We start from the raw sequence: 23278 nt of genomic DNA, 5'->3' as shown, positions 1-23278 counted from the left end.
TTACACAGCCAGTGGTGGAACATCATTCACACCTAACTCTGTGGTTCTAAAGCCCTGCTATGCCTAGTGCACATTACTTCATTCTCCTTGGTTGCAGTTCCCACTTCTCTAATGAAATGCAAATGCCAGCTTTCACACCTAGTTCCATTTTACAGCAGGGAGATGGGAGAGGTGGGGGTGAATCAAAAAGATTCGGGGTTCCTTGGAGGTGTAATCAAGCAAAACAAACATTAAGAGCCTGAGTCTTGGTAGGAATGCAAGCTGGTGCAGCCACTCTGGAAAACAGTATGGAGTTTTTTCAAAAAGTTGAAAATAGAGCTACCCTACGACCCAGCAATTGCATTACTGGGTATTTACCCCAAAGATACAAATGTAGTGATCTGAAGGGGCACGTGCACGCCAGTGTTTATAGCAGCAATGTCCACAATAGCCAAACTATGGAAAGAGCCTAGATGTCCATCAACAGATGAATGGATAAAGAAGAGGTGGTATATATATATATATATATATACAATGGAATATTATGCAGCCTTAAAAAATGAAATCTTGGATGTGGATGGAACTAGAGGGTATTATACTAAGCGAAATAAGTCAGAGAAGGACAAGTATCATATGATCTCAATGATATGAGGAATTTGAGAAACAAGACAGAGGATCATAGGGGAAGGGAGGGAAAAATGAAACAAGACGAAACCAGAGAGGGAGACAAACCATAAGAGACTCTTAATCTCAGGAAACAAACTGAGGGTTGCTGGAGTGGGGGGTGGGGTGGGAGGGATGGGGTGTCTGGGTGATGAACACTGGCAAGGGTATGTGCTATGGTGAGTGCTGTGAATTGTGTAAAATTGATGACTCACAGACCTGTACCCCTGAAACAAATAATACATTATATGTTAATAAAAAAAAATTTTTTTTAAAAAGAGCCTCAGTCTTTTTGCTCATTAACATCTAACACTGTCAAAGTTACAATGTAATAAACATCCTTCTGAGGGAGCTGATCCTTTCAGAGTTTCATTCATTCCATTCACTCATGAGTTTATTTATAAATACTTGCTGAGTGCCTACTAAGAGCCCAGTACTACACTGGGCATTGAGGATAAAGAGATGCATAAGGCCCTGATGTCACCCTCCACAAACATTTGAAGTCCAGCGTAATGCTGTCCAATAGAAGATCATGTGAGCTGAGTATGCAGTTTTACATCTTCTAGGCACTACATTTTCAAAAAAGTAAAACAGTTGAAATTAATTTTAATAACATATTTTGATACAGCCCAACATATCCAAGATATAACCTTAACAGGTGAATCAACATAAGTATACTATTGATATCTTACAGTCTTTTGTTTGGCAGCACATCTCTGAAATCAGTGTGCATTTTGCACATACAGCACATCTCCATTTGGACTAGCCACATTTCAAGAGCTCGATAGCCACATGTGGCTAGCAATGACAGCATTTGACAGCACAGGGTTACGGAAAAAGGTAAAGTCAAGGGGCTTCTCAAAACAATGTAGTAAATGCAATGATAGAAGGATGACTCAGGATTACTCAACTACCAGGTAGGACTTGAGCCTCCAGGGACCTTCCAACCCCAAAGACCTTGTTCATTCTGCATCACATTAGAGACTTTGCCCCACTCCAAACAGTGGGACTGTGGTTGTCCTCAACCTACCAGCCAACCTTAATATACCCAAACAAAACTCATCCTTTTATCTCAAAAAGCTACTTCTCATTTTGTATTTCAGTTGATGGCACCATTATCTACCTGCTCACTCAAGTCATTCTCATTTCATCTTTAGGTAAATGAGTAGTATTTTGTCTAGAAGATAATTTAAAATCCAAATATTTAGTATTTTTTAAAAATGTCTCTTCCTCTCCATCCCAACTAACTGAGCGTGTTCAGGCCACTTTCATCTCTCACATGGATCACCACAAGAAACATTTTTTCCAGCTTTATTGAGATGTAACTGACATACATCAGTACATAAATTTAAGGCCTACATAGCATAAAGGTTTGACTTACATAATGAAATGAATGCCACAGTAAGATTACTTAGCATACACCACCCCATACAGATACAATAAAGAAAAAAATCTTCCTTAATAATATGGAACTCTTCAGGAATTTGTAGGTCATCCTTGCACGGGGCCACGCTAATCTCTGTATGTTCCAATTTTAGTATATGTGCTGCTCCAGCAAGTACCAAGAACCTCTTAATTTCTTCCCTTGCCTCAGTCTCTCCCCTACCCAGCCTCGAAAGTAGTTACTATTCCATAAAGCCCTTCATGGTTCTCCATCCCCTACATAATAAAAGCCAAGCTCTTTTTCACATAGCACAGAATTCCCTCCAGAATCTGATTTTGGCTTACCTAACAATTTCCGATTGTTTGCTGTTCCTAAACCCCGAACTCAAACTCTCTTATGTTCTCTGAGCCTGCTACTCTTTTGTAAAAAAAGCCATCCTAATTCCTCAAAAAGTTGACCTGAGGTTTAAAATGACACTACACTTTGAACAATCCAATACTCTCCCCGTCACTCCTTTACACTTTAAATCTGTATCTATATATCTAGTGCCTCTTTTCAACTCAATACTATTTATTGAATACTTACTATGTGCCAGGCACTGTGCGGGACACAGGACAGAAGGAATACAGAAAAATAGGTTGAAAGGCGCATTCTTTGCCTTCCCCAAGCTCATTACAATACACTTTCTCAACCATTATCTTTAAGAACTGGATCATCCCTAACATCATGATCAAATCTGTGGGTCCTCCGGAAGTTCAGGCCCGGGGGAGAGCCCAACTGACACCACGTGACCGCACCTCCGCTTTCCTCCGCCGCCATACGGAGCCGGGAACCACCCTAAGCCCCATCCCGGTTCTCAAAGCCTCACTCCGCCTAACCTGACCACCGCCCACGTGGCAGGTGGGGGGCGGGGACGCGTGGAGCAGCTTGGGCCCGGACCTCTGCGCCTGCGCGCTGCGGCGGGCTCAAGGACCCGGATTTAAAGAGACAGGCGCTACAACCGTCGTGGCGGCGCGCTTCCTGGGGGCGCCCGCTGCGAGGCCTGCGGAGTGCGCCGGAGTTGGGAAGGCAGGTGAGGCGCAGGCACGGCAGGGCCGGGCAGCGGGGAGGGAGGCGTCCTGGGGCCCCGGGGGCCCGGGGCTCGGCGCGGCCTGGGAGCTGGCCCCCTCGGCTCCTCCCCCGCGTGCCCGCCCGCCGAGCCCCGGGGCACACCCTCCGTGACGTGGCTGCCCCCCGGGAGCCCACGGGGGTTGGTCCGTAGCTCCCCGGGACCCCCGCGGCTCCGCCAGTGGGAGGGTCCCCCGGGGCCCCTGTGGGGCCGCTCTGGCCGGCCCGGGTCTGCACGCTGGCCGAGCCGAAGCCGGTGGTCGTTGGTGCGAGCTCGGGAGCCTTTCTCTGCCCGCCGCGTTCCCTGCCGCAGCCCCGGGCTGTGTCCTTGCGCCCCCGGCCTGCCCGAACCGAGGGACTCGCTTCCCCGCCTCCTCCGCGGGCGTCCCCGGGCGTCCGCGACGGCCAGTAGCCCCTGCCCACTCCCGGAAGGCGTTGGGGAGGACCTCCCCCACCCCGGGAACTGCGGCTGCAGGGCGCTCGCTTCCCGGCGCGGGCTGCGTTGGGGCCCCAGCGGTTTCCTTCTTGACCACCTTGGAGGAAGCGCTGAGCCGCGGCCGTTGGCGGCTGCGGGGCAGACGGGCTTGCGCCGAGCAGCACGGTGCCTCCTCGTGGCCAAGTTGGGCCTGGGCCTCGGGTCCCGCGGAGGGTGGGGCGCTGCGAGGCGCTCTCTAGCCGGCTCTTTCGGGAAGGGGGGGCGCGCTGCCCAAACGCTCTCTGGAGGACAGTGTGGAAATTCATTCTGTGCTGCTCTGATGGACCTGCCGGACTCACATACCTCACCTCTGTAGTTCTTGAACTTCTCGGGGTTGTAGACCGTCTCTCTGACAAAGTGTACATTTATGAATTATGTGCATTTTGTATACGGTTTCAGGGAGTTCAGAGCCCACCCACCCCAGCCCTTCCATAGACTCATTTTAATTTTCCCAGTCATCCCGTGAGGTAGGTATTATTTTCCATATTTAGAAATGAGAAAACTGAGACGCAGATGAGTTAAGGGAGTTCTCAAAAATAACAGTCCCTGAACTGGACAGTCACAGTCGCACTCCCATCCCTGATTCCGATCCACCTGCTTTCCTCAACAGGAAGGAAAGCCTGCTTGTCGTTATAAACCAATAACAATTTCACTGCAAAGCATGTGCAGGCCAGAAATAATTTCCCGTATATTTAAAATTATAACGATGAAGATACTTTAGAAAATATGAATATGAAAAGGTGGGAGGATACCGTGTGGACATAATCCCTGCTTCCGTTTGGGGTGATTTATCAGTTCCTTTGATTTCTTGCCATCCAGTTGCTTCAGCATTCCCTGATTCCCTGTAGGCGATACATTGTGAATAGGCTAATTGCACATAGGGAGCCTCTGCTTAACGGATAACTGCTTTGCTGATGGTAATAAGAACTAATGTGTCCTGAACCTGTGCTCTATGCCCAGCTCTGTTCTAAGGGCTTTACTCTTAGGGGCGCTTGGGTGGCTCAGTCGTTGGGCGTCTGCCTTCGGCTCAGGTCATGATCCCAGGGTCCTGGGATCGAGTCCCACGTCGGGCTCCCTGCTCAGCAGGAAGCCTGCCTCTCCCTCTCCCACTCCCTCTGCTTGTGTTCCTGCTCTCGCTGTCTCTCTCTGTGTCAAATAAATAAATAAAATCTAAAAAAAAAAAAAGGAGGGGGGCTTTACTCTTAGAATGACAAGTTAGGTAGTTTTGTTATCCACATTTTGACAGTTGAGAAATTGAGGAAGGGAGAGGTTAAGTAACCTACCAAGGTCACACAGCTAATGAGCTAGGATATGAACCCAGGCAGTCTGGTTCTAGGTTCCATTTAATTGCCTCTCAAAATAGGTCATCTGATTACATCACAGATCTGTATAGTGACTTATTTTCTGAGGATGGCATATATATGTTCTACTTCATGTTAAAAACTTCACGAATATCATGTAATTTTTCTTGGTGACTAAAAAGAAACTTCAGGATCTTGTAATACTTAGGAGTCATTATCCATTCTAAGTATCGGGTATGGCTGATGGCCTGAGAAAAGCTTTTATTTGGATTTGATTCTCTCGATTGTGATTTACTAGATGTACATGTGTACATTAGATATTTGAACACCCTTCTGCAAACTGAATTTTCCTGTTCTGGAACTCTTCTTCATCCTGTAGGCAATAAATCTTTAATACTTTGGGAAATGTTTGGTTAGTCAGCATGGACTGTATTAGGACTGTGGGCTTTAGGGAAAGTGGCAGCCTAGCTCCTCATTCATATCTCACTTTTCTTGCGTCTCACTCTTTCACGCAGCTGTATGACTTTGACTTTCAAGATCCTCTTCCCACCAACCCTCCGTGCACTCAGGCGAAAAGAACTGTGCCTATTCCGACAGCAACATCACTGGCCTGACAGAAGACAGTTCAGCCATTGGTCAGAAACAGATCTGCTTCATGGGCACTGCCTCCTCCAGAGAAGAAAGCTTGCTCTGTCATTCCAGGAAGGCCATCTAAGACCACGTGCCACCTGCCTTGTTTTGCCAGGGGCGCATGTGGGACTCTGCAGTGGCCCCTGTGAGATGGCCGAGCAACGATTCTGTGTGGACTATGCCAAGCGCGGCACGGCGGGCTGCAAAAAGTGCAAGGAAAAGATTGTGAAGGGGGTGTGCCGGATCGGCAAAGTGGTGCCCAACCCCTTTTCAGAGTCCGGGGGTGATATGAAAGAGTGGTATCACATTAAATGCATGTTTGAGAAACTGGAGCGGGCCCGGGCTACCACAAAAAAAATCGAGGACCTCACAGAGCTGGAAGGCTGGGAAGAGCTGGAAGACAATGAGAAGGAACAGATAAGCCAGCACATTGCAGGTGGGTAGGGACTACTGCTTTTTCACCATATGGTGCTGAGAGAAAAAAGGAGAAGGAGAGTAGAGTCCCATTTTTTTTTTTCTTCCTTCCTTCCTTCTTTTTTGTTTAGTTTTTTTTTTTGTTTAATTTTTTTGGAAAGAATTTCAAACAGAAGAGTTGTGAGAATAAGAAGAAAGCTCATATTTTTTTTTTTAAGATTTTATTTGAGAGAGCATGAGCAGGGAGGAGGGGGAGAGAGAGAGGGAGAAGCAGGCTCCCCGCTGAGCAGGGAGCCCGATGTGGGACTCCATCCCGGGACTCCAGGATCATGACCTCAGCCGAAGGCAGATGCTTAACTCTCCAGGCGCCCAAGAAAGCTCACATTCCTTTTACCTAACATACCTGTTAACATTTTGTTCTCTTTGCGTTATCATTTGTGTTCCTATGTGCACTGTTCCTCTTTCCACACACACACAGCTTGTTTTTTTCCTGAACCATTGTAGGGTAAGTTACACATATTATGGCCTTTGCCTTTAAATACTTCAGTCTGTGTATCTTAAGAATAGGAATAATCTTTCACGTGACCATAACACAACAATCAACTCTGGTAAATTGATCCTTCTTGTAATACTTTAATGCACCATTTGTATTCCAGTTTTGTCCATTGGTCAAACAATATCTTTTGTAGCTTTTTTCCCCTCCACTGTAGAATCCTAATCTGGGATCGAGTATCACATTTTGTTGTCTCTTTGGCCTCCTTTAATCTGGAACATTTCCATAGTCTTTCTTTTATGACATTGATATTTTTGAATAGAGTATCTTCCATCACCCCCTCTTATCTTTCAGTGTTTATCATACGGACTCACGGATTACTTTTTCCTGGTGGCTTATAATTTTACTGTATTTTATTAATTCCATACTTAATTGTCCCATATTGTGCCATTTGGGAAACCCTTTGAGCTGGTTTCTGCGTCCTGGATGCTGCCTCTTTTTTTTTTTTTTTTTTAATGTTTTAAAGTACTTCTTTACTTTCTAAGCATAACAGTATGCTCTTAGGCTTACCTTACTTTTTTTTTTTTTTTTTTAAGATTTTATTTTTGAGTACTCTACACCCTACGTTTAGCTCGAACTCACAACCCCAAGATCAAGAGTCATGTGCTCCACCGACTGAGCCAGGCGGGTGCCCCTCTTAGGCTTACCTTATATGTATTCTATCACAACTCTGGAACCAGCCATTTCTCTGAAGAATCCTGGTTCCTATTACTGGGGGAATGGCTTTCGAGACCAAAATCTAGATGCTGTGTATCCTAGTTGCCATGAGGTATCTTTGCTTTTAAGCCCTTTCAGCAGATAGAACTAGGAAATACATGTTTACACACAAAACACATGCATATACACACATAGATACATGTATATGCACGCATACATAGACATTCACGTGTGTATATTTTAGAAATCTTACACCGAAACTTCCAAATCCAGTTAGTCCTTTATGACCTTCCATGTGCTCATCTTTAATATTCATATCTTCAATTAAGTATAGTTCTGGTCACTGTGGGAGAACTCTGGCAGTGGCTCTAAAAATGGGCAAAAAAGTAAAAATGGGCACCTATCTATCATTATTCTTTGAGAGGAGAGACTTCCAGGAGAGAAAGCTACTTTGCATATACTTCTTTCTCAAGCTCCCCGTTCTGCCCTGACTTGGCTATAGGCCCCAGCCTTGGCCACTTCTTGACTAATCTCCTTCAGAGGAAGAGAAAAACAAGGTAGAGTCAAACACAGCTCAAAAAACGGTGGGTGGGGCTTTCCCTGCCTGTGCCAACCTGATATGCTCTGTTCTCCATCTTCATTTTACTTTTTAGTTCATCTATAAATTGGGGTTAATTCCATGGAGCCGAGGTCCCCAGGTTTTATCTTTGGAGGTATGGGTTCTGATTTTTCCCAGATCTGGATATCATTATATATGGGATAAGAGGTGGAGAGTGCTGATGAAAATATAAGTTACTAATAGGAGTAAAGAGTAATGGGGTCTTTTGTCCCACGAACTGCCCCCCCCAACCCCCCCAGGACTGTCTTACCCACTGCCTCCACTCAAAAAGATCAGCCAGTCCACAAGCAACCTTGGAGTAATGCCGTGGTAGGAACTTATCAGCAAGGCTGTAAGAGCAGTTGTTAAATGCTTTGGAAGCTTTTCTCAGGGATCTTTCACTGAAACATATTTTCCCTTTCTTGGGGGCCCTACAGATCTGTCTTCTAAGGCAACAGGCACACCAAAGAAGAAAACCGTCGTGCAGGCTAAGCTGACAGCCACTGGCCAGGTGACCTCTCCAGTGAAAGGTGCCTCACTTGTCACCAATAGCAATCCCCGGAAATTTTCTGGTTTTTCAGGTGAGAGATTAAAGATACTTTAGCTCTTATGGTCCTTTTAATTTGGAATCCTATTTGGGATTCTGGCTAAGAGTGAAAATTCCGTGCTGTCTAGCCTCATTCATAATTCGCTTCCCTCTGAGCAGAGGCAGGTAATGGCTTATTTTCAACATTCCACTGGTATAGCGTTTTTCTGTATATGTTAATCTCTATTGCAGCAAAAGATACTTGTGTTTTCAAGACTTTTTCTGCTTGAAGTAGTCACCTGGGTCAGATGGAGATGATTATAACCTGCCCTATAACTTCCTTGTATTTTGGTAATGAAGGGATTTTGAGAAATTGCATCCCTAAACTTGCCCAAACCAGAGATGAAAGTATGGAAGATGTCCTGCATGGCCTTTACATAACAGGTAGCATTGGGCTAGGGGCTTTCACCTATGTAGTTTCGTCTGTTCTTCAGTTAACCTTGGGAAGTACTTTATGAGGCCCATCTTACAAATGAGAAAGCTGATGTCTGGTTCATTATGGAGTTAGTATTGACGGTGAGGTCGGTTTGACTCCCAACACCTGTGCTCTTTTACCCTGCACTCTGTTGCCTCTTTTGTTTGGAGACATTCTTGTGACTGACTCAGGTAAAGAAAGTGAAGCCAAACACACAGACTCAGAAGTTGTGGAGAGGTGGCTTTAAGTGCATGAAAGAAGCACAGACTTGAAGTTGGGAGACCTGGGTTCTGGTCCCAGTGCTGTCATGTGACAGCTTGCTCACAGGGGCAGGTGGCTTTACCTCGGAGCCTCTGTGGCCACCTCTGTGAAGGGGGAACAGTGACACCTGTGTCCTTTACCCTGCAGTATTCGCATGAGGAGTGCTGGAGAGATCACAGAAACAGTGCCTGATTCTTCTGGGGGTTTTGTTATTTTTAAAACTCTGCAGTTTGTTTTTGTTTGGTGGTAGGCCAAAGCCAGAAGAGTCCAGGTGGCAACAAGGATAGCACGTTCCTGGAAGGGTCCGGGTCCTAGGGAGGGAAATTTGGGAGGAGCTGAGAGAAATGGGGTGTTCTAAAGTCTTGCAACCTGCTGAACATCGACACTTTGGAGATTTTGTCCCCTAAAATCCTCTTCAGATGCCAGGTCAGAGATGAGGATGGATTTATAATTTACAGACCCCAGACAAGAGGAAGCTTACATCAGCAGCCTACTTGCTGATGGCTCTGCTGCAAGCTTGCAGGATGAAACGTGCTTTGTGAAGAAGGGAAGAGAGGATCACTCAAGAGTTGGAGTTATTTGGGGGTGTCTGGAGGAACGTCTTGCTTGCTGACTGCCTTTTATTTTGGCACTGAGAAGTTGTTGGGGGGTGGGTGGGAGTGGCAGAGGCCTGGAGGGAATGCCTTCTCTCAGGCCTTGGGCTCCTCATAGTGAGAAGAGATTGAACCAGGTCATCTTGAAGCCTTCTTTGAGCCCAACAGTCTGCGACAGGGACAGTTTCCCACCAACTAACATGTCCCTTGGCTTCTATTTCCATTCTCTTCCCCACTTTTCTGGGGGCAGCTTTACCACTGCTCTGAGGTCCGCTTATTCTGTGCAGCACTTGTATAAAGAAGCTGGGCCTCTGCGGGTGCGAAGCCATTGTCTCTCTACTGCTAACAGCTGTGGCGCCCGGTGCCCTGCCTGTGCGACAGGTGAAGGTCTCCACCCCCCAGGCCGTCCTGGGCGCTTGAGTGAAGCTCCGTATAGAGTACCAGCAGAGTGCTTATTAGTTTGCCTGCCTGCCTTCTCAGCAAGGCAGATGAATCATCCCTGGTGTTTTTCTCTCCAACAGCCAAGCCCAACAACTCTGGGGGAGCCCGCTCAAGCCCTCCCCCTAAGGCAAGTCTGTCCTCAAGCAGATGTGACCCCAAGCACAAGGATTGTCTGTTTCGCGAGTTTCGGAAGTTGTGTGCCATGGTGGCTGAGAATCCTAGCTACAACACGAAGACCCAGATCATCCAGGACTTTCTTCGGAGAGGTTCAGCAGGAGGTGGGGCCCAGAACATCCTGGATGGGCTTTTCCTCTGAGGAGCTCAGAGCTATGGCCGGTTTCATGGCTGTGTGAATCGTACAGCTGCACGGGGCTTCACACGTGGTTTAATACTCTTAATATCATTTTGAAATTCCCTCTCTCTCTTTTTTAGAAGATTTTTTTTTTAAGGTTTTATTTATTAAAGCGAGCGCACACACGAGCATGGGCAGGGGGAGGGGGAGAGGGAAAAGCAGACTCCCCTCTGAGCAGGGAGCCCAATTCGGGGCTTGATCCCGGGATCACGACCCGAGCCGAAGGCAAACGCCCGACCGACTGAGCCACCCAGGCGCCCCAAAGATTTTGTATTTTTAAGTAATCTCTGCACCCAGCGTGGGGCTCAAACTTACAACCCCGAGATCAAGAGTTGCATGCTCTATCAACTGAGCCAGCCAGGGGCCCCTTGAAATTCTTAATAATTTTGAACAGAGAGTCCTGCATTTTTACTTCTTATGGGGCCCCACAAAGAACGCAGCGAATTCTGCTCAGAGCACATTGGTATCGCTCTTTCTTCTGCCCTTACTTTATCCCCAGGAGGCCAGAAGAACGTATTGCATTTGACGAAGAGGAAAGTTCCCTATCCTGCACGTTTGATCAGGTTTTTGTGACCCACGGGCACAGCTGGAATAGAATCTTCCAGCTCTTTGATTCATCTGTCAAATCATCACTGAGCATCTGTAGTGTGCTCCTCACCAGGGACACTGAACTGGAAGTGTGGCCCTGCCCTGTGGGAGCTCAGCCAGAGGAGGTAGACTTGGGAGCCACGAGCCACCAAATGCTGTGGCCTCTGTCACTGTAACAAAACTCACAGGGCATTGTGGCAGCCCAGACAGCGATGTAGACCTCTCTCTCAGTTCCTTGAGTTTATGTATTTGTTTAAGCTCCATTTCTCAAGAAGGCCTCCGTTCTTCTGTCTCCAGATAGTTTCCACGGCGACGTGTACCTGACAGTGAAGTTGCTGCTGCCGGGTGTTATTAAGAGTGTTTACAACTTGAATGATAAGCAGATCGTGAAGCTTTTCAGCCGCATTTTCAACTGCAACCCAGATGATATGGCACGAGACCTAGAGCAGGTCAGAGAAAAGGGAGGGTAGGCAGTGTTCCAGGTGGGGTTCTCCCAAGCTAGGCACCTGCAACCTCTTTTTTTCTGGTTGGGGCACATACTGTTCTGGGAAACTGAAACCCATTTGGGCAAGCTTCCTTTATGAGAGCTGAATGTGAGGTGACAGGCGTCAGTTGCACAAGGCTCCGAGGATTGCGGTCCTACTCCTGCAGAGCCCCGAGAGGCCTGGATCTCGAGGGACAGAATTTCAGACTTCCCACGGTCTCTCCTGGGCTTGCTGTTCTGGACGCAGCTTTTTCTTGCTTTTTTCCAGTACAACTTGGTATAACATTCAGCTTTTGTTTTTTCATGACTCCAGCTTGGGCAGCATGGAAAGTTTATATCCAAGCACCCCCCCCGCCTTATCTGATGACCATATTTGCTTCTTAGTTCAAATTCTTTTTTTAATATGTGGGGGAGGGGCAGAAGGAAAGAGAGAATCTTAAGGCTCCACGCCCAGCGTGTGAGCCTGACGGGGCAGGTGGGCTCGATCTCACAACCCTGACTGAGATCATGACCTGAGCCAAGATCAAGAGTCAGGCACTTAACTGACTGAGCCACCCAGGTGCCCCTCTAGGTTCAAATTCTAACAGGAATCAAATTGGCTCAGTCCTGGATTATTCCTTGCGTCACCTCTCAGCCAAGGCAGGTTGGTGGCCAGATCCTCTGGTGGATAGAGGTGCCGTTTCCAGGAACTGGGGGTGGGATAGATTCTCCAAGAATGAGGTTAGTATGTGTGAGGTGCGGACAGAAGTGGTGTTTGAAATCTCTGGTTCACCTTTAGTCCTGGGGGTTTGGGGGATACACTTGGCCACTCTGGGGTTGCAGCCATTTTGATTTTTGGAGACAGGGCGACGTGTCGGAGACCATCAGAGTCTTCTTTGAGCAGAGCAAGTCTTTCCCCCCAGCTGTCAAGAGCCTCCTTACTATCCAGGAGGTGGATGAATTCCTCCTTCGGCTCTCCAAGCTCACCAAGGAGGATGAGCAGCAACAGGCCCTGCAGGACATTGCCTCCAGGTGGGGGAGCTGCCCGATGGGGATGGGTTTGGGGAGATGGAATCACCAGGAAAGGAAGGTTTGGGGGTCCAGAGCTCTTCAAAGACCTAGTTGAATGTGCCTCACCCCTAGGTGTACAGCCAATGACCTCAAGTGTATCATCAGGTTGATCAAACATGATCTGAAGATGAACTCGGGTGCAAAGCACGTGTAAGTACCAGCCCCTCTCTGACAGCCAAGCTGCCCACTTCCTTTGTTGCCAGCTGGTGTCAGGGCTTTAGAGTCCCAGTCTGGATTCAAGTCTTGATTCTGCCTTACTCCTTCCTGTGCAGCCCCTCACTTGACCTCGCTCAGCCTCCCTTTTCTCATATAAAACATCACAATACCCTTATCATGCAGTTGAAAGTATGGAATATGTTCAGTAAATCGAGTATGAGTTGCTTGCCCCGTCTTTGCTAAGGCAGCCTCCACATAGACCCAGGATCTCAAAATTGCTGCGTTTTCCAAGAGCATTTTCCCCTGCAGAAGCCTTTAGACGGGAACATAAGCCTTCGCCCTATATTGAGATCCCTCCTGTCTGCGAGAACTGACCGCTATCTAAAGCAGTGAGGTCAAAGGCAGTGGTTTTTGTTTCTTTGCTCCTGTCTGCCTTGACAGGTTAGATGCCCTTGACCCCAATGCCTATGAAGCCTTCAAAGCCTCGCGCAACCTGCAGGACGTGGTGGAGCGGGTCCTCCGCAATGAGCAGGAGGTGGAGAAGGAGCCAGGCCGGAGACGAGCTCTGAGCGTCCAGGCTTCCCTGATGACGCCAGTGCAGCCCATGCTGGTAAGGCTGCTCCTCCGGCCCTGCTTTGTTCTGATGCTCCAACCTTCCTTGTGAGCTGGGGGGCCGGGCACGGAGCACGTGCGGAAAGGTGTGTGTCAGTGGGTCTGTAGAGGCGAAGGAGAAAACAGTGTGGTCTAGTAGAAATGTCTGCACTCGAGGCCCAGCTCGGCCAACAGCAGGCTGTAGAGTCTTGAAGGAATTGCTTAGCCTTTCTTGGTTTTTCATTCCTTGCGTGAATGCTGTATGAAACTTTCTGAAGCATCCACCTAGCATGGTTTACCGGTCGTCTTTCCTGTAGACGGGTGGCTGTGTTAAGTAACTCCCGGGGTTCTGTGACCTACCCCAAAGTAGCTCTGAGAGTTAGCGGCAGAGCCCAGCTCCCTAGGACAGGGGGCCTTGGCCTCTTTCTTCTGGAAAGAAGAAGCTTAAGGAATGAAGACCAGGTGTGACCAAGATCATCTTGAGGCTCTGCTCATTTTGCGAGAACTGGGATTTCCTTTCTGCTTAGGTTTTTCTGTGCGACGGGGGCCCCCACCAGTGCTGCCCTGCCTAGTGAGAGCCTTGGGGCTGCTCCCGTGGGGTGCCGTGCCTTTCCTGAGCCCTTCTCGTGCGTTACATACTACAGCCTTCCATTAGACTTCTGCATTTGGGCTGGGGAAGTGTCCTCTCTCACCCGGAATGTGGGAGAGCCAGCCCCCAAGTAGTGGGATCTCCATGCCCGGGACAGGGCTCCCGGCACCTGCACTCGTGGCCTTTCTGACTTCTATAGGGACTCTTCTTCGAGTCTCTTCTACAGCCTGTCATTTATTCCCAGAGTGGCGTGGGTTAGATCGCTTCGTGGTGAACCACACAGGCTTTGGAGTTGGGCCTAGCTTCGAGCATCCTTCCTGCCCTTCACGAGCTGTGTACCTTTAAGTGAGGACTTACGCTCTTCAAGCGTCCGTTTTCTCATCCATAAAATGAAATCGGTGTCTCTCCCGTAAGATAGCACGTCGAGGATGCAGTGAAGTGAAACCCGCCCCCAGGATGGTCGGTCATCGTCAGGTTGTCAGGATGACGTTGGGGTGTGCAGAAGCCCTCCTGGGTCCTCTGCTAATGATCCCTGACCTCTGCTGCCCTGCCAGCCTCCTTGTCACCTACACTCTGCCCTCCCCTCTGCGTACTGCATTTACTAGCAAGCCAGGGCCGTGCAGGATCCTGAACTACTGAAAGAAAAACGAAATGCTGTTTCAGTGGAATTTTATTTGCTCTAACACGGATCGCATTCGTGATCCTCAAAAAGCCAGCTCCCGTGTCCACTGCAGCGACGCTGTAGTCCGAATAGGGCACTGCCTAGCCTTGTCCACGCCCCTCGCCTCTTCAGCAGCCTGGCCCGAGGGTATCCTCTGGTCGGCAGGCCCCGGGACCTGGACTCTGGGGCTGTCTGTGCTGAGCAGCCCCCATTGAAGAGCACCTGTAAGTCTCCAGGCTTTTCTTTCCCCACCCCAAGGCCGAGGCTTGCAAGTCCATCGAGCACGCGATGAAGAAGTGTCCTAACGGCATGTTCTCTGAGATCAAGTACGATGGGGAGCGAGTGCAGGTGCATAAGAAGGGGGACCACTTCAACTACTTCAGCCGCAGCCTCAAGCCTGTCCTGCCTCACAAGGTACGGGTCCCTTCCTCTCTGGGGGGACTTCTTTCCCTTCCTGCCCCGAAGAACCTCAAGGCCAGGCTTCCTTGTAGTCATCTCAGCTCCGGGACGCAGTCGGGTTTATCCTGTAGTTGTTGAGGGAATGTATTTATTTTTGGAGTCTTAAAATGAAGGGCTGCTCCGCGGGGACAGCCGAAGAGCCCAGACTCGGGTTAGTCAGCACAGGGCCCGCAGTGATGCCGGGGCAGGGAGCTCACCTGGCACGTGACTCGCTGTGCTTGTCTTCTGTGTTTCCGTGTCCTGTGCGCTCCCCAGTGCTAAGTCACCGCTCGGGGACAAAGGGCTGTGAGGCTCATTCATGAGTCTGTTTGATAAAGCTTTATCACGGGCTCAGTCCGGGCCGGGCGCTCTTCTCGGTGGTGGGTGTACAGCAGCGGATCGTGGACAGAGGCACCTGGAGGCTTACATTCTGATGTGAACGCAGTCCAGTGGGGACATTCGAAAGTGCAGACTCCTGTCCTTCGTTAAGGGGCATGAAGAACCTTGGCCCTCAGTCCTTCTCAGCCCCCAGGGCCTCTGTGAGTCTTTGGACTCTCCTCAGGGCGGAGCAGCTGGGACACCTGGCCCCAGTAGCTTGTGAGCGCTGGGACTTTCTGTGCTAGGACCGGCTGCATTCCTCAGAGCCCTGGGGGTGAGCGGATGAGTTGCGTGATTCCGTGCTGCCTCACCCTTGCCTTCCCGCTGGAGCCCTTCATTCCAGGTGTCCAGAGGAGAGCTAAGCACTGGCCTCCGCGGGGCCCCGGAACTGCTCCTGGGGAGCTGCCCAGGGGGCACCTCTGTTACGCAGAAGTTTGGGCCCAGCTTTTCAGAGTTAGAGCCCTTTTCCCTGCTCTCCCTCACCGGCTGTCCCTGGTCTCTCCTGTACTTGTGCTTTGTAAAGAGCTGGGTTGGGCATTGACGCCAAGCGGGACGGCAGGACAGACCTCTCCTGCCCCTGCTCTGAGCACCGTAGGTAGCAGGGGCCTGGGTGCCCTGCCCAGGGGAGGACTCAGGCCCCAGTCATGCTCTCTGACCCTCAGGGCTGGCATCACTTGGCAGGGGCCGCCCGGGGTTCCAGTGGGACTGCTCCCTGTCTGGAACTCTCAGAGACTGGGCTTCCGCCTGTGTCGGGAAAAACTCTTGGTTGCAAACATCCGCTCTTAATCATTTCGAAGACGGCTGTAGGTTTTGAGCTCCCACTCGGAGACCCTCCCGTTTCCTTGCTGCTCCTAAGGGGGTTCATTTCCTCCTTTCCATCCATCTTTTTGTAGCTCGCCTGTTCTCCCTCACAGTTGTCTGCCTTCCCGTGTTTCCTCCTCGTCCCGCGTTTGTCTGCCCCCGCGCCCCCCGCATACTCAGCTCCCTGTTTCTTCCTTTTTCCTGCCAACTCTCCTCCATGGCCCAGAGTGGCTGCACCAGGCCGACCTCTTCCTGGGCCTCAGACGCTCCTCTCCTCTCTTGTCGGTGGCTGCCAAGGCCTCAGGCTGCTTTGCACATGAATTTGCCGTCCGCAAGTTGGTGTTCCGTGTCCCTTCTCGGGCCTGGCTTTTGCTTTCTGGCTCGGCTTTAGGTCACTGCTGCCTGTTCCTCCCTCACCTGAGTCCCCTTTCTGCCCCCCCAGGTGGCTCACTTCAAGGACTACATCCCCCAGGCTTTCCCCGGGGGCCACAGCATGATCTTGGACTCTGAGGTGCTCCTGATTGACACGAAGACAGGCAAACCGCTGCCCTTTGGGACTCTGGGAGTGCACAAGGTACTGGCTCAGCGCCAGGTGTGCAGGAGCGAGCGGGTGTGCGCACGTGCGCGTGTTTCTGTGTGCGCTCTTGCTCTTGACGGAGGGGAATCCGTCACTCATTCAGGGTGGGGCTTATTCTTCGTTTCTGGACTGATTCTGAATGTAGCCCTGAGTTTAGACGGGTGTTTTGTTTTCTACGTAAAAGGAGCTAGTATTGAGAACTGAGAATCGGGTGCCCTTGTGGTCCAGGGGCTTCCAAAAGCATACAGGAAGGACTGTTCTGTCCAGTGCTTCACGGGTCCACGTTTTACACCTGCTCATTTTTGGCCTCGTATATCTACTACCTCATTTTCCCTTACAGAAAGCTGCCTTCCAGGATGCTAATGTTTGCCTATTTGTTTTTGATTGTATCTACTTCAATGATGTCAGCTTGATGGACAGGTGAGAGATCTGTTTTTGGTTCCTGGGTTGAGAGGTGGGGGTTCAGACTGGACAGGAGGAAGGGGAAGAGGCTGAAGCCTGTGCCTCTTTGGGCCCAGGAACTGGGGAGGAGGGAGCCGAGAGGTCGCACACTTGCCACACACTGAACTCCTCAACTCACTGTGAGAGCCAGTTTGCTGACTGCATTTCCTGAGAGCTTAAGTCAGAGAGGAAACCCAGATCCCCACAGACGTTTCTGTGCTCCAGCAAAGTGGACTGTTGAGAGAAACAGACTGAACAGTGTAGGTTTTCAGTTTCTCTCTCCACAAACAGCCCCCAAGGGGCCACGAGGCAGGTGCTTTTCAGCTCAGGTGTTGCTTTTGGAAGTGTCTGCCAGGAAGCTGGGCACTACAGGAGGCCTGGAGGTGGGACCGTCTGAGGGAGAATTAGCGGTCTTGACTTCACTGCATGCAGATTCTTGGGCCTGAGAAACCAGGATTGATCCCTTGCACACCTAGACATGTGTCCCTGCCCCCACCCTCCCACCCTGGCCCTGTCACTGAGGGGGGAGGGGGGAGGAGAAAAGGGGAAGGGGAGAAACTTGTCAGGACTTTGGTCCTGAGAACCAGCCAGCCTTGGGCCTGGGGGCAGGGGGGCGGCTGCATGGATGAGAAATGACAGTGGGAGTCGTTTTGCATATGGGACCAGACGGTCTGGGCTAGAGGCCAGTCCTCCCGCAGCTCCGAGACAGAAACCCGAACTACGAGGATGAAGTAGCTTCGTCCCACAGCTCACAGTTGCCCGCGTTTGGTCACGAGGGAGCCCTTGTCACCCCCGACAGGCAGAACTGTGAGGCTGGGGGGCTTCCCTCCTCAGCACTCTTTATGGGGGTGGGAGGGGCCTGACCTGACCTCCGCTCTCTCGTCCCCCTTAGGCCTCTGTGTGAGCGGCGGAAGTTTCTTCATGATAACATGGTTGAAATTCCCAACCGGATCATGTTCTCAGAAATGAAGCAAGTCACTGTGAGCAAAGACCCCACCCCAGACAGTAGCCTAGTGGTTTGCAAGCAGGGCAGAGAGCCCCTTGGTCAGATGTGATGGGGAGAATGAGTCCTCATTTTCTCACGGGGCTGCCACTGTGTGTAGGTTGTCTCTGAGTCTCCACGTACGAGGGCAGGCCCTGAAACATCCTTCCTAGCTGGGCTCCCTGTGTCTCAAGGCTGCAGCCACTTTCTGGTTGGGAGAACGCCTGCTTTGCGAGCCCTTTGCTCAGTGTGTTCAAGTTGGGTTGTTTGCAGCGGGCGCTTTGCTAATGTGCGAAAGGGAACCACCTCCACCTCCCCACCATGGTGCTCTCTGTTCTCACACCGACCTCAGCGTCTCTCTGTTACTCTCAGAAAGCTGCGGACTTGGCCGACATGATAAACCGGGTCATCCGAGAGGGGCTGGAAGGGCTGGTGCTGAAGGACGTGAAGGTGAGCCGCCCACACCCTTTGCTTGCTTGCTCCCACAGGCTCTCGGCACCCCCAGCCTTTCCCGCCCTGGCCAGTAGAGGGCGGTGGCGGTCTGAGGCGGCCGGGGCTGGGGGGGCAGCAGGGCTGCCTTTCCAGGGCCTGACGGGCTCTGTTCTGGATCCGCCCTGGATCCGGAGGCTGGGTTTGTGTATGTTCCCTGGGCCGGGAGCTAAGGGCTCTTGCTCAGAGTGGCCTGGGCACTTTGGTAAGGCCAAAATGTCAAGAAGGTAAATCTCAGCCTCCTGGAGTTCCCATTCTAGTCTGAAGTCTCTCTCTGCTCTTCTCTCAGGGTACATACGAGCCTGGAAAGCGGCACTGGCTGAAGGTGAAGAAAGACTATTTGAACGAGGGAGCCATGGCGGACACAGCTGACCTGGTGGTCCTTGGGGCCTTCTATGGGCAAGGGAGCAAAGGTAAGGATGGCCTCGGCCCCTGGGGTGCTGCTTCTGTGAAAGGCACCACTCGGTGTAGCTGGCCTTTTTACTGGCGTGGTCTGCCGGCACAGCTGATCCTGCCTCCCACAGTTGTGGGATCAGGGGCCCCGACCCAGCCCATGTCACCTCAGGCAGGGACATCTGACAGCTACAGACTTGGGCAGGGAGAGGTCAGGCAAGAATATCCCATGCCCTCTGGCACAAAGAAGCCCACCGTCAGCTAGTTTCTGGGGGCCTGGCCACTTTCTCCCCAGGGAAAACCTCAAAAATCTCCTGACTTGGGGGGAAGGTGCGCGGTCTTGAGTCGACAATGTGCCAGACACTGTTTAATTTTTTTTATTCCTCACCAGAGTCTAACAAGTTATATACGATTATCCCCAGTTTCCTGAAAAGGAAAATGGGGCTCGTAAAGGTTAAACTTGTACGGCTAGTAAGAGGTAGATCTAGGAGGTGAGCTTGGCACTCTGATGCCAAGGCTCAGGCCTCTCCCTTCCAGCAGGCTGCCCCTCACCAGGCCTCCATCCACAACTTAATTCACCCCCCCTCGCAGGTGGCATGATGTCCATCTTCCTCATGGGCTGCTATGACCCAAGCAGCCAGAAGTGGTGCACAGTCACCAAGTGTTCAGGAGGCCACGATGACGCGACCCTTGCCCGCCTGCAGAAGGAACTGGACATGGTGAAGATCAGCAAGGTGAGCAGGGGAGCTGCTTGGCCCGGGCCTCTGGACTGGACCTCGTCCCCAAGCCTGGCTGTGCTTGGCGGACGACAGGGATTGTTCATCTGTGTCCGCAGAAAGGAGAGCCGCTGCTTGGCCGTGGGAGTAGTGCAGTAGGCCTTCAGAGGCTTTGCGTGCCCACCTTGTGGAAGCTGGCCCGCCTGCCCCCCTGGCCACACCCTCTCGGGGCAGGGAGGATCCCGTGGGGTGAGGGTCAGCTTTTTGTGAAAAGTTGCCTCTTCACACAAGCCCCTGACAAAGGGGGGTTTACGTTTCGTTTTGGCTTGGGAACGGCCCAGGATGGCATCTTTTTTTTTTCTCCAGGATCCCAGCAAGATACCCGGCTGGCTGAAAATCAACAAGATCTACTATCCTGACTTCATAGTCCCAGACCCAAAGGTACCAGCCCAGTGGCCTGGGCTCCCCCAGGCCACAGAATGAGCTTGCCGCTTCTCTAGCGCCACAGGCACGCCCTCTCAGCCCAGGTTGGGGGTCTGGACTGTTCCGGCCAAGGGATGGGCCGGCCAGTCAGCACTGAGGAATGGTCCTTAGCAGGGGCAGGAGGAGATGAACCATCCCCTAGACGCAGAAATGGTTTGCTCTGGAAGCGACTGGGCCCATTCCTTCCACGCACTGACAGAGAAACTGGGGCCCCAGAGGAGAGCTGGAACTTGCCTCGGTCACATAGCTGCAGCGGCAGTGAGACTAGGACCCATCTCCCGCCCGTCAGCCAGTGCCAGTCTGCGTTGCTTCTTGCTGGTGGCGGGCAAGTCTGCCTTCTTAACCGGCGACTGAACTCCTGACAGAAAGCTGCCGTGTGGGAGATCACGGGGGCTGAGTTCTCCAAGTCTGAGGCGCACACGGCCGACGGGATCTCCATCCGGTTCCCACGTTGCACCCGCATCCGTGATGATAAAGACTGGAAATCTGCCACTAACCTCCCCCAACTCAAGGTGCCAGCCTCCCTTTCACATGTGTCCACCCCCGTCCCAGCCTTGGAGCCCTGGCTCTCTGGCCTGCTCACGCGTTCTCCTTTCCCCGTGTGCGCATGCATGTGTGTGCACGTGCGTGTGTGTGCACGCAGCATCCCCCCCACACACACACATCTGCTGAGATGGGGCTAGGAGGGCAGTAGAGGGAGAGCTGCCGGCCTCAGGGCCCCCGAGGAGGGAACTCTGCAGCTCTCAGCCTCCGCCCTCCTGCTCAGGCTGGGCCCCAGGCTGTAGTCTCCGTTGCTGATAAGAACCTGGGGACAGAGAACAGTGATTTGCACTGATGACTCAAGAAATGGCCGGAGTTCAGAAAAGCACCAAGAAAGCCAGCTTCTATTCCCTGCCCTTTGTCTCTGTCTCCTTTGTTCCTCGGCCGCACGGGCCTCCATCCTGCTGCAGAGGCCGGTGGCTGGGAAGGGGTTGAGCGCCGCTGACGTCTGTCGCCCCCCCCCCAGGAACTGTACCAGCTGTCCAAGGAGAGGGCCGACTTCACCGTGGCGGCCCAAGAGGAGGGGAGCTCCACCACAGGGGGCAGCAGCGGAGAGAACGGGGGTGCCTCGGGGCCTGCGGGGACTCGCAAGGCCTCCAGGGCCTCCCCGAAGCAGCCCTCCCCCGGCACCAGGAAGGCAGGAGGGAGGCTGAGTAGCCCCAGCAGCAGAGGCGGTAAGAGGAGGGAGGGGGCGGGTGGTGAAGAGCGGGCCACGGGCGCAGAGCTCACAGGACAGAGCACGGGGTTCGCCGTGCCCACCGCGGCAGGCCTGGACCGCATTGCTGTGGCGTGTCCAGCCGTGGGCGCCCCCCCCCCAATCTGCTCAGCCCACCTGCGTGCCCGGCCCCTGGGGGAGCACCCGTGTGACACCCGGGAAGAGGCCGCCTCCGAGCCAGAGGCCTCCTCGGCGCCCAGCAGAGCCAGGGCCTGGCCCTTGCGTCGGCTGCCCCCTGCCTTCCGAGCTCCCATCCCGGGCTCTCCCCTGCAGGCCAGCAGCAGACTGTGAAGGCGGGCCGGAAGCGGAAGGCCCCCGAGGAGACCCCGTGCCCAGACAAGGTGAGGGGAAGGGTGCCGGGGCCCGGGGCTCTGCCCATGGGCACGGAGAGGAGCGGAGGCCTTTGTGAGGTGTTGTGGGGACGAGTGGCCAGACCCCCCCCCCCCCCAGCCCGGGCAGGCCCCGCAGGACGGTCGCTCCACCCTGTGCCCTCCCGTTGCCTTGCAGAGGCGGCCAGCCAGCCCACAGAGCCGAAGGAGAGCCGCGCCGGTGGGCGGGAGCTAGAGCGGCCCGGCCTGGGTGACAGAGGCCACAGGCTGCCCCCGGGCTGCTGGTCCCGTCACAGTTTATATTAAAGACGGGACAGAGCCCGGTCTGGGTGGTGCGGCTGTGTGAGTTTGTGCTCAGGGCCCAAACAGACCCAGCCCGCGGGGAGCGGGTGTCGTCCTACCTGCTGCGCCGTCCCCTGGTGCCCGCCCTTGTTGGTCTTTGGTTTGAAAACAGCTGTTGGGCCCCTCCTGGATGCGGAAATTAGGCTCAGCCCCGGGGGGACTGCTGGCCCAAAGGTACCGAGGTACACACTGGGTCTCTGTACACGTGGTGGAGCCACACGGTTCTCCTGCCCCCCAGCCTAGTCCCCAGCAGAAGCAGGCAGTCTTTCCCAGCTTTTCCCTACCTGAAGCCCTTGCCCCCGTCCTCGGCAGAGCGGGGCTGCTGACCCCCAAGTCTGACTACCTGGGCGCCGCGCACTGCCCCGTCCACCAGCACCCCGGAGTCCAGGAGCCACTGGCCCTGCCCACTGGATGGAGCCTGGAAAGACCCACTCTCCCCTTCTCCAGCTTCCCAGTGTGGGGATCCACCAGCACTGCCTCCTTTTCCTCTAGACTGGGGCTGGGGGACTGGCGTTCTGATGCCTGGTCCTTCCCTGCAGTCAGCTCTGAGGGAGGTGGTGGTCCCCCCCACCCCCCGGCCTGGGCTGACCGCTGTGTGTTTGCAGGTGCTGCTGGACATCTTCACAGGGGTGCGGCTCTACCTGCCACCCTCCACACCAGACTTCAGCCGCCTCAGACGCTACTTTGTGGCATTCGATGGGGATCTGGTGCAGGAGTTTGACATGGCCTCAGCCACACACGTGCTGGGTAGCGGGGACAAGAACCCTGAGGCCCAGCAGGTCTCCCCGGAGTGGATTTGGGCGTGTATCCGGAAACGAAGGCTGCTGGCCCCCTGCTAGGACTGTGGCCCTCCCTTGCCCTCAGCCGCACTCACTGGGGGGCCGGTGGGCTGGAGGGTGACGGCAAGGACACGGGGGTGGGGGGGGGTGGGGGGGAGGGGATGGCCTTTCTTCTCCAAGCAGTGCGTCTTCCAGAACCCACCAGCTGGGCTTGGTCTCTTCCCGGCCAGGACTTAGGGGACTTCGGGCTGTGGGTGCTGCCAGGGAAGTCCGTGTCTCCTGCTGGTTCACCATAGATCTTTTGATCTGGGTGCTGGTTTGGTTGTCTTTTTGTTTTCTTTTAAAAG

The 23278-nt window shown here is 52.7% G+C and overlaps 1 protein-coding gene and 1 non-coding gene across 2 annotated transcripts; one reads left to right on the top strand and one right to left on the bottom strand.

The window, feature by feature from the left end:
* Positions 1-2102: 2102 nt before the first annotated feature.
* Positions 2103-2204, bottom strand: LOC114214042 (U6 spliceosomal RNA). Its single transcript, XR_003610316.1, has one exon. It is a non-coding gene; the product is annotated as a U6 spliceosomal RNA (small nuclear RNA).
* Positions 2205-2828: 624 nt separating this feature from the next.
* LIG3 (DNA ligase 3) lies at positions 2829-23062 on the top strand. Its single transcript, XM_028109183.2, has 20 exons — positions 2829-3098; positions 5425-5975; positions 8199-8342; positions 10138-10335; positions 11295-11446; positions 12326-12492; positions 12604-12681; positions 13129-13297; positions 14787-14942; positions 16588-16719; positions 17063-17142; positions 18056-18143; positions 18518-18595; positions 18924-19047; positions 19619-19761; positions 20110-20184; positions 20592-20738; positions 21233-21440; positions 21755-21822; positions 22758-23062. The coding sequence occupies exons 2-20, from the start codon at positions 5429-5431 to the stop codon at positions 22989-22991; spliced, it is 2988 nt and encodes a 995-aa protein (XP_027964984.2). The 5' UTR covers positions 2829-3098; positions 5425-5428; the 3' UTR covers positions 22992-23062.
* Positions 23063-23278: the final 216 nt, after the last annotated feature.

Source organism: Eumetopias jubatus, unplaced genomic scaffold (assembly GCF_037043125.1).
Source record: "Eumetopias jubatus isolate StellerSeaLion01/CBP00866 unplaced genomic scaffold, mEumJub1_p1.0 scaffold_10, whole genome shotgun sequence".
Lineage (NCBI taxonomy): Eukaryota > Metazoa > Chordata > Mammalia > Carnivora > Otariidae > Eumetopias > Eumetopias jubatus.
The sequence above is the reverse complement of the archived record's forward strand: the minus strand, read 5'-3'. Positions and strand labels throughout refer to the sequence as shown.

Bases quoted from the DNA above. Each gene is read 5' to 3' on its own strand.
- LIG3 (XM_028109183.2), top strand. From the start codon at position 5,429: ATGACTTTGACTTTCAAGATCCTCTTCCCACCAACCCTCCGTGCACTC. The intron at 10,336-11,294 runs GTGGGGCCCAGA...TTCTGTCTCCAG, and splicing joins TCGGAGAGGTTCAGCAGGAG to ATAGTTTCCACGGCGACGTG. The intron at 13,298-14,786 runs GTAAGGCTGCTC...CCCCACCCCAAG, and splicing joins CGCCAGTGCAGCCCATGCTG to GCCGAGGCTTGCAAGTCCAT.